The 17,753-nt window shown below is 36.8% G+C and overlaps 2 protein-coding genes across 5 annotated transcripts; one reads left to right on the top strand and one right to left on the bottom strand.

Moving 5' to 3' along the window:
• The first annotated feature begins 4,788 nt into the window (after positions 1–4,788).
• On the top strand, positions 4,789–7,777 carry LOC129941024 (nuclear hormone receptor HR78). Of its 3 annotated transcripts, none has more exons than XM_056049563.1 (4): positions 4,789–5,181; positions 5,306–5,596; positions 5,771–6,025; positions 6,082–7,777. In XM_056049563.1, the coding sequence occupies exons 1-4, from the start codon at positions 5,127–5,129 to the stop codon at positions 7,224–7,226; spliced, it is 1,746 nt and encodes a 581-aa protein (XP_055905538.1). In that variant the 5' UTR covers positions 4,789–5,126; the 3' UTR covers positions 7,227–7,777. The 3 variants fall into 3 exon arrangements, with proteins under 3 accessions (XP_055905538.1, XP_055905537.1, XP_055905539.1); XM_056049562.1 differs by having other exon boundaries at positions 4,790–5,181; positions 5,306–5,602; XM_056049564.1 differs by lacking the exon at positions 4,789–5,181 and having other exon boundaries at positions 5,592–5,715.
• Positions 7,778–15,639: 7,862 nt separating this feature from the next.
• On the bottom strand, positions 15,640–17,499 carry LOC129941750 (probable aminoacyl tRNA synthase complex-interacting multifunctional protein 2). 2 transcript variants are annotated; one of them, XM_056050462.1, is made up of 4 exons: positions 17,362–17,499; positions 16,425–16,592; positions 16,130–16,361; positions 15,640–16,067 (listed from the first exon to the last, which is right to left on the bottom strand). In XM_056050462.1, exons 1-4 carry the CDS (start codon positions 17,428–17,430, stop codon positions 15,694–15,696), a joined length of 843 nt encoding a protein of 280 aa, XP_055906437.1. In that variant the 5' UTR covers positions 17,431–17,499; the 3' UTR covers positions 15,640–15,693. The 2 variants fall into 2 exon arrangements, with proteins under 2 accessions (XP_055906437.1, XP_055906436.1); XM_056050461.1 differs by having other exon boundaries at positions 17,079–17,463.
• Positions 17,500–17,753: the final 254 nt, after the last annotated feature.

The following is a 17,753-nucleotide window of genomic DNA, read 5'->3' as shown; positions in this document are numbered from 1 at the left end:
GAAACCCTTTTAAAGATCCACCGAAGTCCTGAACCGATGCCGACGACTGTACAACACCTTTTTTCCTGCTAGTAGTGCCGGTCTCGCGATATTTTCAAATTTCATGCCACAATTTTTTGAGAAATATTTAGTCTCTTAGAAATTTCACGTATTGTCAAATTGAGACGTGACTGACACAAAATATTGGCTTTATGTTCCGAACTGATTTTTCCCATTTTTTTCCAAAAAATCACTTCAGTTTGTATTAGACTACTATAACGAGCCAAATGCAGCTTTTATTGATAATAACATCAACTTGTATACAGTTTTTGAATGACATGTATGTATAAATTCCAAGAACTGATCTCAAATAGGGTAATAAAATGTTTGACCAACATTTTTCGAGCAGCACTGTATATACATACATAAATCATAAATTATTAAAGTTTGGCTTTCAGTCAAATGAAATAAGTTGATGAACTGAAATTTTGACAAACTTAATAGTTAGTGAGACTTCTCTTGACTAACTTTCCAATAAAATTGCCTTAATTTCTTGGAGGCACAACTGACCACAACTGACCAACTTCATTATGACACCAAACATTACATTATTTGACTCTCTTGACAGCTTTTAAATTTGGCCTGTTTATGTTCTTAGGATCCCAAAAATAAAAAAAAATAATATCATAAATAAAAACAACATTTTTCGTAAAATTTGTTCGAGTTTCCTGTCAAAACTCAAAGAATAGAATTTGTATGATTCGTTTTCTGAATGATTACAAAAAATAATAAACTTTGCCTTCTGATCACAGAGAGTTCCGTTTTTTTTTTATTAAAAAATGATACGAGTAAAGAGCCTTGCACATGAGAGCGCACAACGAATGAACGAATGGACGAACAAACGTGATTTTACACATTTCAAAAAGTCAATTTCAAACAAAAACACAATTAAATTATAAGAAACCATTTGACATTTATTTTAGGATAATAAAATTTGCATTTTGTTCTCTAAAACAAGACAAATTTGTAAAAACAATTTGTTAGCAACCAATTGCAATGTGGTTGCTATGAACTGTCAAACTCTATTCGCGTTCCACATACAATCCACACTGCAACGAATAAATTGTTCGCGCTCAACTTAACCTCAAAATTATATCTCTTATTTTGTTTGTTGAAAAGGGTAATTATAAATTGACAGTTCGCCGCTGTCTGCGAATAGAAACAAAGCTCATGTGAAAGAAAAGTTAAAATATGCGAACATCCACAGTTCGCAATTCGCAGATCGTAGCTCATGTGCAAGATACTTAAGTGCAAATTTGTTTTTTAGAATTTCTGTTCCACATACATTCTCTTAAGGTGGCCACAGACGACGAACATTCTCGCGCAACATGCTCGTGCTCGCGCTATATTCGTCGTTCGCGAGCGGCTCGCTGTTGCCGACAAATTTTGATTTCATCGTGTTCACCGGTTTCAATGTTCGTCGTCTGTGGCGATGTTCGCGAGCAAAACTTCATTTTTATTCAGATTTTCGTAGAGTACACTTCGCGGAAGAAAAACAAAGTTGACAATGGTGAAGCAAGGAATAGCAAAGTTGCAGCCAGACTTTCATTTGGCGTGATTGCATCTCTCATGTTTGTGGTTTTTTTCTGTACAGATGGCGTTATTTTAGAAAGGAGTTATGCATAGGTTGTGGAATCTATTTTGGTTTTATAAACCAATTTGTATGTATACCAATTTTTTACTGTGAAGGTTGATGACAATTTCACTGATTGTATCAATATAAAAGCCGTTTTCTGAATTGGAAAGGTTGCTATCGGTTGGGATGTTTAAATTTGAAAGACCAGATTAAAGCGAGTGATAAAATGCCGATCAATTTTTATTTTGGAAACTATTAAAAGTCTTAGGCAAGTCTTGGAGAGTCGCAAACTCATGAACACCGAGTAGTGATCCGAGATGGCATCAAGAGTGATGCAAGAGATATTGTCAGATCTAAGATTGAAAGATATTAAGAAAAAATCGATAATTTGCAAAAATTATGCTTTTTAAGACAAGTTTCTTGAATTAAAAGCGCTGTAGGAGAGGTCTCTTTTAACAATAGATCAATTTCTATTGTTTTTTCTTTAGATAATATATTTATATTGGAGGTAATGAGTTTTAAAATCATGATGAAATAGGGGAGAGGGAGGCGATAAGACACAGGTAAGCACTTGGTTTTTAGATTCATCCATTTACTTGTAGTTTGGCCAAAAGCCTCTAATTTAAAAAGAGGTTAGATATTGGTAAACCAAAAAGTCGAATTGACTCGTCAATGAAGTCTGAAACATCATTGCTTGGAAGATCCGTAGGCATTGGGATCGACAGTTTTGGTGTTTGTTCAGCTCTTTTGACACCTCTAACTGCATCTGCATAGAGGGTTTCGTTGCTCTGGATGATGTTAATTGGATTAAAAACGTGTTAATTATTTTTTGCTTCAACTAGCAAAGCATCTTTATTTTTTGATAGTGCAGTTCGGTTGGGGCATCCCTTAAAGTTTGCCGGGTGACCCGACTTGCAATTAACGCATGAAGCGATTGATATTTCCGTTTTTGGACCAAGTTAGCACTGGCCGGGCTTATGACCAATTAAATATTTGACACATCTGGGCGGGAATCTACAGTACGCTGCCACATGGCCGTACCTTTGACAACGGTAGCATTGTCTAAGTAAGACATTATTTTTTTTTTGATTTTTAATAAACTATCTCTGTCCTCTACAACGCAGAGGGAGAGGTCAAGTGGAACGTCGTTCTGCTTAGACCATTTGGTCCCAAATTGAGTTCGAGTCTGCTGTTGGGATATTACTGCTGCGGTGCCCACCACAGTTGATGTTGCTATTACGTGCGTTTTGTTCGCATTTCGTATATAGTAAAGTGAGAAATTGCCAACAAACAATCCGCAGTGGCCAGATTTTTTGTATTTAAAAATTGGTACAACTGCAAGAAGATAAGATAATAAAAAACTTCAAAAAGGTTGTTTGTTCGTAGACTACTATATTAACATGTGGTGTTGAAGCGAGCTTGAAGCTCGCCTCAATTCTTTATATAACTGAATCGAGTCGAGATTTATCTATTCTAAACTGAGATAAACCTTTTTTGGAAACATAGCAAAACATAAATCTCTTTTCTATTGTTTTTTCTTGCTAAATAAGCCCAGTTAGTCCACTTTCACTAACAAAACTAAATAATATCAACAGTAATAGATTCCTTTTTTCCTCAATGGGAAACACACATGATTCCAAATGCAGAACTACTCAATATTTGAAAACGAAATCACATAAGATCCGTTCGAGACTTGTGTATTGTCAAAAACCTATCCATAGTGAGATTCTACTCTAACTTTTATCGGTGTTATCCTCACTATGGATATTGTTTTTGTTATTCGTGTAAAATCCTACTTTACTATGGATAGATTTCCCAACAAAACACGGGTATTGATGTTATCGTTGTTTTCGTTACTGTTGTTATTATAGTTGGAGTTAGAGCTGTTGCCTTTGATGATGTTAAAGTTGCTGCTGCTTAAACCATCAGTGTTAGTAATTTCTTTCGGCGAGTCTTCCTCGTCTTTAATCTTATTGGAAGGTGACCAACGATTGTGGTTGTTAACATCTTCCCTTGCAACCCTTTTTGTGTCAACACGGGGTGCATGTTGTCGTCTTTTTCTTACCATTACCATCGTAAACTTTTCCTCGACACCAGCAAGAAGATTCTTAAGAACTTCAGCACTGCCTAATTCGGCGCTCTTTTTATTAGAAAAGTTTACATCGTGTCCAATAATTACACAGTAATTAATTTACGCCTGTTTTCTGGCGCCAAAAATGTTGTTAGTCGCATCAATATCCATCTCGCTCTCACTTATTCCATTCTTGGGTAGTGGCAACGATGATTCTTTGTTTGTCTCCATCAGATAACATTTTCAATGGCAGTTTAATTTATTTTGGCAAAAGAACGTTTATCTGGTGGTTCTTTAGGCTCATATGGAGGACGAAACTCACTTTCCCCCATTGTGAGTAAAAAAGCTGATTAATTTTTAATGTATCAAATAAATTTAGGAAAAAGAAATTCAGAGACGTCAGCACTGTTCAGAGAACAAAACTAGTTTTATTATTGAAAGTTATGCAACTGCGAACCCTCATTTCGTTTCTAACTAAGCATTACCTTGTCATTTTCTGAATCACAGTAAAATTCCATTAAACGTCAGCAGCGGATTTTCCAATTGGCGACTTTATGTATTTCATTCATATTCTTTTCCTAACAAATAAATCTTTTTACTGTCAAACAAGCTCTACTATTTTTTCTTCCTTTTTTAATTTTTAGAGAAATTTTGAGAAATCGGAACCAAAAGGTTCACAGCTTTGACCACAAATGCGAACAAATTTGTATTAAAAACTATGGTTATATTTCAAAGAATTCAAAAATTTCTAAGATCTTAAAAATATTAACTGGCATAAAACAACCTTTATGATGATTGTAATAGATTAATTCGTTAGTTCTCCACACTTTCAAATTTTAAAAATCTTCTTTCATTCAATATTTATTAGCATCATTTCAAATTTAAAAACATACACTCCATCTGATTTTATTAAAAATACCACAAACGTTGAAATTTAGTTAGTTTTTATTTTAATAATATTATAAAATACCTCGCAGAATATAATTTTCTTTCTTATTTTTCGTATAATGTCCTAGTGTAAAATGTACTAGATTAAAAAGTCAAATATAATCAAAATCATTCTTTTATACTTGGCATCACTTACAAGTCACGAAAAGAATTTTTTCCACAAAAAAATGGCTACTTCAAAACTTCGCAAGTGACGTGTGACCTAAAATTAATTTTTACTGTTTTCATGCATTTTTCCAATTCAATTTTCTTCTTTAGTTTAAATCTTTCAAAAAACTCTTAACTTCAAATTAAAACATTACTTTGCAATCTTAATTAAGGTCACAAAATAAATAGAGAAAAATTAATTCTCAAAATGTCAGTGCTGGAAAAAAGAATGATTTCCAAATAAAAATGTGTTTGTTTAGGTTAACATAAATTACAAAAACACACAAATTCCAATTCCCAATCTCGGTTTTCGAATTTGAAGAACTCCAATAAAAAGTTCTTGAAATGAAAAATAAACTTATTCAAAAGATGGAAACAAATTCTTCTGATTACTCCGATGGTAAGAGGGGTCGGTGGTTGCCTCGATTGCATTGCAAATCCAATTTCAATACGAAAATTGAGGAATTCCAATAAGAAAAAGTCTTATGCGTTTCTTTTTCTGTTTTCTTGTGTCATTCGTATAGAAAAACCTTCAGTGAATCTCACTGTCACTGCACACCATTCGTCAGGTGCGGGCGGAGTTGGAGGCGGTGGCAGTATGAGCGTGGAGCTGTGTTTGGTATGCGGCGATCGTGCCTCTGGTCGTCACTATGGAGCCATCAGTTGTGAGGGCTGCAAGGGTTTCTTCAAGCGATCGATTCGCAAACAACTCGGCTACCAGTGTCGCGGGGCAATGAACTGTGAGGTCACCAAACACCATCGCAACCGATGCCAGTTTTGCCGATTGCAGAAATGTTTAGCCAGCGGCATGAGAAGTGATTGTAATTTTCAGTTAAATTAATAGAAATCCAACCGCAAAAACAAAATAAGAGAATAACTCAATTTTGGATTTTATTTAGTTCTTAAGAAAACGAAATGTTTTTAAATGTTTCCAGTGAGACTAATGTGGTTTTTCTTTGCTTCTTTTTGATTTGGTTTTATTTCTACAGCCGTCCAACATGAAAGGAAACCGATTTTGGATAAGAAGGAGCCCCAAGCGAGCTCTGGGAATAGTACAAACACCGGCAGTCCGTCGTCGAGCTATCAACGGGGAAAGGCCTACATTCACTCACCCACGTCGGCGGCGGGAGGACTGAGTGGGTCAGCGGCCGCTGCTGCAGCCTTATCGATTGATAGCAAAGTGACGCCGAGCGTCTTCCCACCTATTCCCAGTTTTAATTTTGCAGATTTAACACAGACTTTAAGTGAGTAAAATAAAAGGGATCTTATAAAACAAACTCAAATAACTTTTTCTTTTTAGTGTTTGCTCAACAGCAACAGCAGCAACAACAACAACAGCAATCCCAGCAAGTACCTAAAATTGAAAACTATTGTTATTCCCCCGAAGAACCTACCATTGACGAGGATTCCATGGACAATAGTACACTGTGTGCCGCGAGTAACAACAATAACAATAATAACAACAACAATAATAATAACAACAGCAATGCAAGTGTCCTGAACACCCCTGTCTCAGAAAGTCTTCCAACGGCTGCTGCCTCATCAGTGCATCTCATACAAACGTCAATCGACAAGACGATCATTGGGAAGTCACTGGAACTTCTGAATGCTGTGCAGCTCCACTACGATCGCAGTGGAGGCTCACAGTTCGATGGCCTCGTAAAGAGTGAAATTGACGATGAAATGGACGACGAGAGTATTGAGAATTGTACCCTCCTCGATGAAGGAATCTTCGATGGACCCCTTCTGCAAGATCAGCAGGTGGCTTTCATCCTGCAAGTGCCCTCGCTAGTGTCCACCTATCTCAACAACCACTACGTCTGTGAGAGCAGTAGTCGAATAATATTTCTAACCGCCTACTGGATGAAAAAAATCATCGCATTCGATCAGTTGGACGACAAGATCCAGACGAAGCTGATGCGACGGCATTGGCCGCAGTTGTTTGCCTTAGCGCTGGCGCAATGTACAGTTCTGTCCATTGGCACGATCATGAGCACACTCGTGGCCAATATCCGGCAGCTCTCCGAGGTTGAAAAAATCGAACCCGATAAGATTCGTAAGCTCTGTGAGCACACTCTTCGACTGCACGAATTCATCGAGACAGTGAAAACACTCGACATGCACGACTATGAATTCGCCTATCTGCGATTGATACTCGTATTCAATACCGACGGAGCTGTCAACATCAAAGACATAAATGGCCGGAATTACATTAAACGAGTGCAGCTCCATGCAATGATGGGCCTACGCAATTATCTCACCGAGACCATCCCGCTGCAGGATGAAATGGAGGAGCGATTCAATAGTATCATCCTGCGCCTGATGCCACTGTGTGCCTTGGAAGCTGATGTTGTCGAAGAATTATTCTTTGCCAATCTAATTGGACAAATTCAGATTGAAAATATGATACCTTACGTACTTAAGTTGTGTAGCAACGGAGTTTGAGTAAAAAATTTAATTTTGTTTCTTTAAAAAGAAGAAAAAGGCAATGCAATAAATTTAGAATAAAGTAAAGATATTTATACAAACAAACAAATTAAAAAGAAAATTGGTTTTGTTATAAACAAATTCCTTTTTTCTTTTTTCTAAAAATGCAAATTTTAAAAACTGCATTATCCCAAAAGGGTAGAAAAGCCCACAATATATATTAATTTGTATAAGATAAATAAATATACGGACTGAGTAGATTTTATTATTAAGTTTAAATATAAATAAATTTAAATATATAAACAAAAAGATATTTTAGAAGAATAAAAAAGAAAGAATATATATACATAGGTTACAAATTTTGAAGAAAAAAAAAGAACTATGAGAACAAAAGAACAATTGTAAGACTTTTTTATATTTTTAGTTTTTATTTTTAATTTAAATATTACTGTTAAACATTTGTGTTTTGTAATTTCGTCACTATTATATAGAAAGTTATATACATATAAATATATATATACATAAATTAAGAAAATAGAAATGATCAAATAATAAACTATTGAATTTAAGTTTTAGTTACGTTAAAATGTTCCTATTTAATAAGACTATTTAAAGGCAGTCGGGGAAAAACAGCCTGCCCGATAACAGTTCCCATAACAGATTTAGGCTCATAGATTCTGCTGCGGGGCGAAATGTCATGTTAGCCAGTACGCGGTTTCACACCTTAACATCCAAAAAAGAACCATCAACCCCATTGACCATATTGCGATCGACGCCAGACTTGCTTCCAGCATCATGGATGTCCGACCTTTCCGAGAAACTAACATCGACTCGGACCACTTCGTTTTTCCATACCCAATGCAAAACAGGGAGATGCTGGTAGAAGATATAACGTCGAACGGCACAATCGCAAGAGATCGCCAAGCCTTTTCCGATCGATACAAGTAACCTCTCTCGAAGTTCTCTGCCGCCAACACAATGTATCGAGAACCAGTGGAAACATTGCCAAGATGCAATCAGAGAAGCCGCCTCTGAGGTATTGAGTTTCAAGCATCCACCAACAAGGAAAACCTGGTTTGATGAGGAGTTTCGGCACGCAAAGCGCCGCTGAATAGAAGGACGAGAGCTGATCATGAGCAGAAGAGGCGAGAGGAACACCGACTTCTTAGAAGGAAAAAGAGAGATCATGAGAAGAGTGCGGTCGAAGATGTTGAGAGGTTTATAAGCAGGAATGAAGTTCGAAAGTTCTATGAGCAGGTAAAACGGAATTTACAAGTCCATAAACATCGAACCGAAGGCTGCAAAGAAGAAAGTGGAAATAAAGAAATCGCAGTCAATGCTGAGGATATGGAAGGACAACTTCTGCAGACTGTACAACGGAAATAACGAACTAAATTCCGCTGTTAAGTAGGGGGATCTATTCAATATAGACAACGAAAGCCAACAATCCCGTCCTCCCGACTTAGACGGAGAAAAGATTGCCATATCTAAGCTGAAGTCTAATAAAGCCGCTGGAGAGGATGGCTTGAATGGCGAGCTCTTTAAAGCAGCTGGAGATAAGTTGGTTAGGAGCATGCAACAACTTATCTGTAAGATATGGTCGGAAGAAAGCATGCCCGATGAATGGAACTTCAGTATTGTTTGCCCGATCCTGAAAAGAGGAGATCCTCTAAACTGCACCAACTATAGAGGAATAAGTCTACTTAACATCGCCTATAAAATCTTCTCTGCCGTAATATGTGAACGTCTAAAGCCCATCGTCAACAACCTGATAGGTCCTTATTATTGTGGTTTTAGACCAGGAAATTCCACAGTCGATCAAATATTCACATTACGGAAGATCCTAGAAAAAAACCAAGAACACCAAATCGACACACACCATCATTTGATCGATTTCAAGGCCGCATATGACAGCATATACAGAGACAAGCTGTATATAGACATGTCTAGATTTGGCATCCCTGCCAAACTCGTCCGTTTGTGCAGGATGACCATGGAGAATTCACGCTGCTCCATAAATGTTGGACAACTTAACAGTACATAATTGGGACATGATGTCAATGGGCTTTTTGTGAATATTAAGGCAGAGACGGCAAAAATGAGTTTAACGGTTAATGAAGGCAAAACAAAGTACATGATGTCGTTAAGAAAGGACTTACAACACCGACGTCTTGGTCAAAACGTCACCATCGACAGACGTAACTTTGAGGTAGTCAAGGACTTCGTCTACCTGGGCAGAAAACAACACCAGCGCTGAGATCAAACGCAGAACAACTCCTTCTAACCGCTGTTTCTTTGGACTAAGAGAGCAATTGAGTGGTAAAGTCCTCTCTGGAGGGACCAAAGTGTTGCTATATAAGACCCTTATCATCCTCGTCCTGCTATACGGTGCAGAAGCATGGACTATGACAAAAGTGGACGAAAGCACCTTGGGTCGCTTCGAGAGAAAAGTTCTTCGTGTGATCTAGGGTCCCGTATGCATCGAAGGGGAGTGGAGTAGAAGATTGAACGACGAGCTTTACGGGCTGTACAGCGACGTAGACTTAGACAGAAGGGTAAAAGTCCAACGACTAAGATGGCTGGGTCCCGTAGAGTGCATGGAAACCAATGATCCGGCCCGGAAAGTCTTCGAATCCGCACCCACAGGACAGCGCAGTAGAGGAGAACGCGGATCAGGTGGCGCGCACAAATGGAAGGTTACCTCACCCAACTTGTAGCGCGAAACTGGAGACATCTAGCTAGGGACCGAGCTAGATGGAGAAGTTTGTTGGTTGAGGCCCTAGTTCACACAGGACTGTAGCGCCACCTTAAGTAAGTTAGTAAGTAAGGTTTTCGTGTTTTGTTAAAAAAGTTGTCAGTTGAATTATTCTAAAAAATTATCAACAATTTTCACCAATTTTAGTAGCATTTCGTCAAAGTTTGTATTTCTTATATTAAGAATTAAAAATTAGATGAATGGAATTAATTTCAAGTCAGTGTCTCCTATTATTCACGAGATATCGAGAACCGAACATCAATTTTTACCAAATTTGCGTACTATTTTTAGTAGATTTTATATTTTTATGAAAAACCGGCGGGTTCTTATAAAAAAATTACTGAATGTCGAAAACAATATTTTCTGTAAGATAAAATAAGTTTGAAGCCAATATTTTTAATTTTTGAAAAGATATTTAATTCGAAAGCAAATTTTTACCAACTTTAATTAATTTTGTTAAGGTTTTTATTTTTTGTAAGAAAAACTGTCAATTTGATTTTTTTACAAATTTTAAAATTTTATTAAATGTTGAAAACAATATTTACTATATGAAAAAATTAGTTTGAAAAGATATTTGAATCGAAAATCAATTTTTACCAACTTTTATTAATTTTTTTTAAGCTTTATTTTTTTGTAAAATAAACTGTTCGAAAATTTTACTGAATGTTGACATTAATATTTTTCAAGGGATAAAATTAGTTAAAAGCCATAATTTCAAATTTTTGAAAAGGTATTTGAGTCAAAAAACAATTCTTACCAACTTTGTAAATGTTCTTTTTAATTTAAAAAACTGTGAACTCAATTTTTCTCTAAATGTTCCTAGATGTTAAACTCGTTATTCTTCGTTGAAAAAAATTGTATTGGAGATTAAATCATTTTTGTTCGTAAGATTTTCGAGGTGAAAAATATTTGTTTTTGAGTTTTTTTGATTTATAAAAAATTATGTATTTGTTTGGTATCACATTACAATATACTATTTAAAATTTAATTCAAGTCTCTAGCGTTATTGGTTCGTTAGATATTTAGGGTTAACCAAAATGTTCCCCTTTTTTACTTGCGAAGGAACTATGTGGCAAGTTTTGCATTGTGCAAAATTTTGAACTCGAGATTTTAATCAAACATGATATTACGATGGTAGAGAAGTCGAAAAAAATGGGTCTCGAGATTCCGTCCGGTCTCTTTTGTCTGTCTGTCCACGCTCCTACAACCTAAATCATTGTGTCGAATAAGCTCCAACTTGGAAGTTAACGTTTTGAGAAGATTCGCGTTAGGTGTTTTTTTTTTTTCATTTTTAGCAGTGGCCCCATACAATTATTAAGGTCAAAAAACGATAATTCAAATTTTTTCAAAACCAAACCGATAGATTTTTTTAAAATTTTCTCTAAAATTTTATTTTTAACTTGGCTTCTTTTAATAAGCAAAAGTATTACGAATAACCTCTACAACTACTGTTTACGTGTCACTTCATAACTTAAATCCAAAACGCACAAGAGCCCAACTGTAAACTACTTATTAATAGCAATTTCTTGTACCTGTTTGCATACGTAATAACTTCATGTTTGCGCTGAAAACTTGTAGTAAAGATGGAATGTGATTGGATTGTAATAAGTACCTTCTACCTGCCAATAACATTACTTCATTATCATCATAAACAAGTCTATCTATCTGCATAAAGCTGAGCATGCCAATGAACTATTCCTTATTCGTTTTAGACACCTACCTAACTACACAACCAATAGGCAGTAGCTTAAAAATTCAAACATTCATGTTCTGCCTCCTTCTTATCTTCAGATAATTTATTTTCCATCCTAGTTCTTCCAATATGAAATTTAAATAAAGCTATCCAAAGGAAAAGGCTTTGAATGAACTAATTGAATACGCAAACAATTGTTTTCGCTAAGTAATTTTAAAAATATTTTTCATTTCCGGGATGAGTTGTCCTAGGATGAGTTGAGTCTTGGGATGAATCGTGCGGTTTTTTTGACAAATAAAATGGCATTTATATCTCTGAAGACAAACTTATTTTACAGGTACATATATTTTAAAATGTTATATAGGTTCTTTTTTACACATACTCGTTGCATACAGGAACAAATTCGTGCGACCCAGTCGTGCATTTTATTTTAAGTTGATATGGTAAAACCGATTCAATTTTCTTGAGACATCTTATTGCATTATTATCTGAACAACAAAATGTGTTTAAAGTCGGTACTGGCACTGGGTCTTGAGCTATGGACGACGAAAAAACGTACGGATGTGCGAACGTACTTAAACACGCACGCACAGACATCTATCTAAAAATCTTTTATTTCGACTCGAATCGTCGAGAAATGTTAAAATTTTCAATTCGACAAATCGGACCGATTACTATGGAAAGTTAAAAACGTTGTTTACCAAACAAATTTTCTGCAACGAAATCTCTTTAACAAAAAACAAATGAAAAGAACTTGTTCTATAACTATAATATGAACATTAAACCTTTACGATTTTTTTTTTTTTATAATAAGCGTACACTCAAGGGGATATATTACCCTTATTATGTAGACACAGTGTGAGCACAAGGAAAGGGAGAGAGGGGTTGAAAGGAGATGTGGGTGCACATTGGTTTTGAATTCCTGAATATTGCAATAGCTGGGAAAGACAGAGTGTGGCAAGGCATTCCACATTCGCATAGTACGGATAAAGAACGAATCTCTGTACTTGACAGTACGACCGAAGATGGGCTCGAGGGTATATTGATGAGCATTCCTAGAAGCGCGAGTATTACGATTGAACTGTTTAAGGGGAGGAATGCAGCTGGCTATTTCTCTAGAGTATAAACCATTAAAATAACGGTAAAACAGGGTGAGACAAGAAACATTTCGACGATTTTCAAGTGACGTAAATGATCTTATGATCACCAATCATACTAAATGCTCTACGTTCAATACTATCCAAGAGGCTTAAGTAAGTTGCAAGAGCACCAGCCCAGATATGGGAGTTATACTCAAGCTTTGGACGTATATAAGACTTGTAAATAACAGCCAGATCAGAGGGGGAGAAAAACTTCTTGCATCGCCTTAGAAAACACAAACATCTTGCGGCATTTTTGGCGACATCGCGTATGTGATCGTTCCACAAAAGGTGGTTGGTGATACACATACCAAGAATATTCAGATGTTCAGTTTCATCGATGCAAGTGCCATTTATGGATAATGGCAGGGGGGGTATATTTCGCTTTAACGATACAAGACAGCATTGCGTTTTCGAAGCATTAAATTCCACGCGGTTTCTTATTCCCCATTGTACAATGCTGTTTAGGTCGGAATTTAATGAGCTTATCATATTTTGTCGTTGCAGTTCCACATCCGAAGAAGAGGGGTGTGAATCTGAAAACGAATATGAAAAGCTAAGAGTACTATCGTCAGCGAAACAATGTATTGGATTAGATGTTGCAGACAGGAGATCATTAATAAGAATGAGAAAGAGTGTTGGAGATAGAACAGAGCCCTGGGGCACACCAGCATTTATTTTGTGGTTTTCAGACTTGAATCCATTCAATACAACTTGTTTTGAACGATTCGAAAGGTAATTACTAATCCAATGAAGGAGGGATTCATGCAAACCGAAAGCACGCATTTTCGATAAGAGAGCCTGATGCCAAACCCTATCAAATGCTTTTAAAATATCTAGTGCAATAATCTTACTTTCTTCAAAACTATGTAAAGATTTGTTCCACTGTTCGGTGAGATGAACCATGAGATCACCAGTGGACCTATTGCTACGAAAGCCATACTGTCGGTCATTAAGAAGCTTCCGTTCTTCAAGATATTTCTTGAGCTGATAATTAATCAGCGTTTCCATGACCTTGGAAAGAAGGGACGTAAGTGCAATCGGTCGATAATTAGACGGTGAGGAAGATTCGCCTTTTTTGGGAATAGGCTGGACAAATGCGGTTTTCCATCCGCTCGGAACGAGACCTGAGGAGTAGGACAGATGAAAAAGCTTACGCAGTGGTTTTGCCAGCGATGAAGAACACCTCTTCAGAACAATAGCGGGGATACCATTCGGACCAGCAGATTTGTGTATGTTAAGATCTTTTAGGACTCTCGCTACAGTACGAGTGCGAAAAAAGATTTGCCCCATAGAATCATTAACTCGCTCAAGTACAGGCGGAGTCATAACACTCACTGGCAGAGTTGAATTGGCGGCGAACTGCCTAGCAAAGAGATTTGCTTTCTCTAAAGAGCTAACAAATGGAGTGTCATTCACAACGAGCGTAGGAACCGAGGAAGAGGAAGAATTCCTCATATTTTTTACAAATGACCAAAAATTTTTACTGCCCTTGGGACATTGCAGTATTTTTTGAAGTAATTGTTGGTCATGTAAAAATTTGGTCCGTCGAATATGGGCGTTGCAGGCCTTCCTGGCTTGCTTGAACTTATTCCGGTTTTCCTCAGTTGGATTGGCTTTAAAACAACGGAAACTTACCTTCTTAACCCTAATAACCTCTTTACAGCTCGCATCGAACCATGCGTTTTCCTTAGGTCTGATGCTTTTAACCCTATTCGGGATAAAAGTTCTCATTCCTAGGAGAATCAAACTTGTGATCATATCAGCGCTGGCGTCAACGTCACTATCGAGGAAGCATAGTGACCAGTTAAAGATCCTAAAGTAATTATTGAGACCGTCCCAGTTGGCTTTCTCGTATTGCCAAACGGTTCTCTTAGGAGCTCTTTCTTTAACTGGAGAGTTTTTACACGAGAAATTTGCTGATATGACACAATGGTCAGATGTGCCTAGAGGAATAGAACACTAATAGTGTACTTACTAGGGTCAGAGGTAAGAAACAAGTCAAGAGTGTTTTCTGCTCGACCTACCACGTCCGATATTCGAGTGGGCTCGTTGACCAGCTGAGTTAGGTGGTTTAACTAAGCGAAGATCTCAGCACATACTCCTTCTGGTGTTGACTGGCCCGAATGTTGAAGCCATGAAGAATTGTGTACATTGAAATCGCCAGTAACAACGATTTCAGTGCGAGGATAGGACGAAACAATTCTTTGGATGGAATCAGACAAAGCATCAAATTCACGAGAAGTTGATACTCTGTCTAGATTTGGGCTTCGATAAAGGAAGCAATAGTGAATGATTTGCTTGTTCACGGAAAATTTAAACCACATAAAATTGAAAAAAGAATTGGTGCAGAGACCATATTGCGGCAAAAACTGATAAGCAACATCATTCCTAATGTATATGGCGAGACCATGGTGAGAAAAGAATAATGGCGCCAAGTTATACCCTTGTTTAGTTTCTTTTAAAAATAAAATTCACCAACGAGGTGTATTCTCTCCGTGGCTATCTGCATTTGATTTAACAAAAAAGTAATATATTTTTTATTTCAAAAAGTGCCCTTACAATATTCAAATAAAAGCTAAGCTTTAAGCTTAAAGGACTGAATTGTGTTCATGGGGTTAATCCGTTTGATTTTTGGCCCTGCAATTGACAACCGAACATCACATTCAAATAAAAGTCGCTTAAATCATCATAGGCCTTCATGATGACATGATTTGCTGAATGGATGATGGAAAAAAAAGTAGATGGACACAATCACCAAGCTAGTGACTACGTAGAAAAATCTTGTACTTAAGACCTTGACTTTCAGAACAACAATTTAATCAGGAAAGCGAAAATCACAGCTTTAGTTCGTTTAATTTTTCGAATTTATTTCGTTTTCAAGTTAAAATTTTCAAATTAAAGTTGTATCGCCGCCTTGACTCGTTCACGCCACTCCTTGAGCGCTGGTGTAAGATCCTTTGGAGTCAATTTCATTCGCAAGAATGTGCTATATACCCCAATATCGGCCACAGACAATCGACTGCCACCAAAGAATTGCTCCTTTTGTAGTCGATTGTTGAGTGTACGAACAACATCGGCTTTTGATTTGGCCGTACTGCATCGCAGGAGTTCATAGCAGATGTCCAGCACAAGATCGATTTCATTGCACAGCGGTGTCTGTTCGTAGCGATATTCTGCCGGTCCAACACGTCCCAAATAGCGAATTATGTTAACTTCGCCGTAAATGGGAACGTACATGGTAGGTGACATAATCATTTCAGTGTGCTCACCTTAAAAAACAGAAAAAGATTAATTTTCAAGCTTTAAGAAGAATCAAATATTGTAGTCTCACAATTTGTCCAAATGAGCGTGATTTTAATGCCACGCTTTGATGGATCGCTTTCACTGCTGGCTGAGAGCTTCTTCTGAAATTCAAGCGCTTCATGGCTGATGTTCGATATTGAGGAGTGGGCGAATACTTTCACGTCGATATTGAAAGTGCCCTTCCAGGCGTTTTTGAGCGCTAACAGGGAGTAAGGTATGAAAGTTGGCTGAGAGTTGATGACGATATCATGGAGAGGATCCTACAAAAAAAAAAGAAATCCTTAAAACTAAAGAACTACATAGAAGTTTTTGTATGAACTTACTTCAACAATGAGTTCATCCTTCTGGACTTTTGTCTGCTGGGTGTGCTTAATTCCTTTTTGGCACAAACCCAACTGTGATCGTATTCCCGCCAGTTGGGATTTTAGTTCATTTAACTGCTGAAGAACTTTTTCTTGTCGCTTTTCGATTGCGGACGTATTCGTGGAACCCTGCAAAAAAGAATGAGTAGAGTCCTTTAGAGAGAAGTACGGTGCAAATATTCCAATGACATTAGCTTGAAAATTATGGAACGTTATAATATGAAGCAGATATGAAGGAGTTCTCGAGGTGCACCACGCCACACGTGGGAATAAAAGAAACCTGTTGCCACAGGGAAGTGCATTTATATATATTTATACTATAAAATAAAAAGCAAACGACACACATATTACTTATGCAGTTGTTATTACTATAAATGAATAATTTTAATTATTGTTACAGGTACAAAACAATGTGATTAAAATTTAGTATATGTACATTTTGATTGTTTTAATCGAAAATTAAGAATTAACCTTGAGAAATTGTTGAATTTGTCGTTCTATGGCATCGAGAAGAACACATTTCTTATTACCCGTGGCATTGGCAGACGTCGGCGACGACGTAAGGGACGTTCGAGATGATGATGTGGATTTCAATTTATTTCTACTTTCACTTACATCTCCAGCTGGTCGAGGTCCTGATCCGTTGCAATTTGTCGTCGTCGTCTTCGAATTCTGCTCCTCATCTCCGAGGGCATTACTACTCATAGGGTACATACAGGTCGGTAATTGGATATCGAATTTGGGTAAAAGGGTTTCCAATTCATACATTTTGTTAGATACTTTTTATTTAAATGTTATTAACGGTAACAAGTGTCTTTATTTTTAATTTATTAAAATAAAATCAAGCACACACGCGAGGGTAGTTTTCGTTTTTAATTTTTGGAATTTAAGAACTAACCTTCGTAATTTTATGGTAATTTTCGTCGTCGTTTTCTTTGGATGAGTGACGTGACGGAGTTGCGTGCATTTTTGTGTAGGGTGTTGAAAAGTGACAGATGACAGTTCTGTGGAACTTGACGTTTCTGTCGGCAAGAAATAAATGTAGTAGAATTATTTTTGAAAAACTACTGATATAAAATGTAGTAGAATATATTTTTTTTAAATGGATACTGTAAAAATCTGGTACTGTGTAAAAAGCCAATAATTACTAAGAAAAACAGTTTAAACTTACAAGAAAATACTAACTGTCTTATTTCAAAACGCTATGTAGAGCCCAGATCATAGAGGAAATATAATATCGTCAAGGGATTTGATAGCAGCCTGACTGTCAGAGAATATGCGGATATCAGA

The sequence above is a fragment of the Eupeodes corollae genome, chromosome 1 (genome assembly GCF_945859685.1).
Source record: "Eupeodes corollae chromosome 1, idEupCoro1.1, whole genome shotgun sequence".
Taxonomy (NCBI): Eukaryota; Metazoa; Arthropoda; class Insecta; order Diptera; family Syrphidae; genus Eupeodes; species Eupeodes corollae.
The sequence above is the reverse complement of the archived record's forward strand: the minus strand, read 5'-3'. Positions and strand labels throughout refer to the sequence as shown.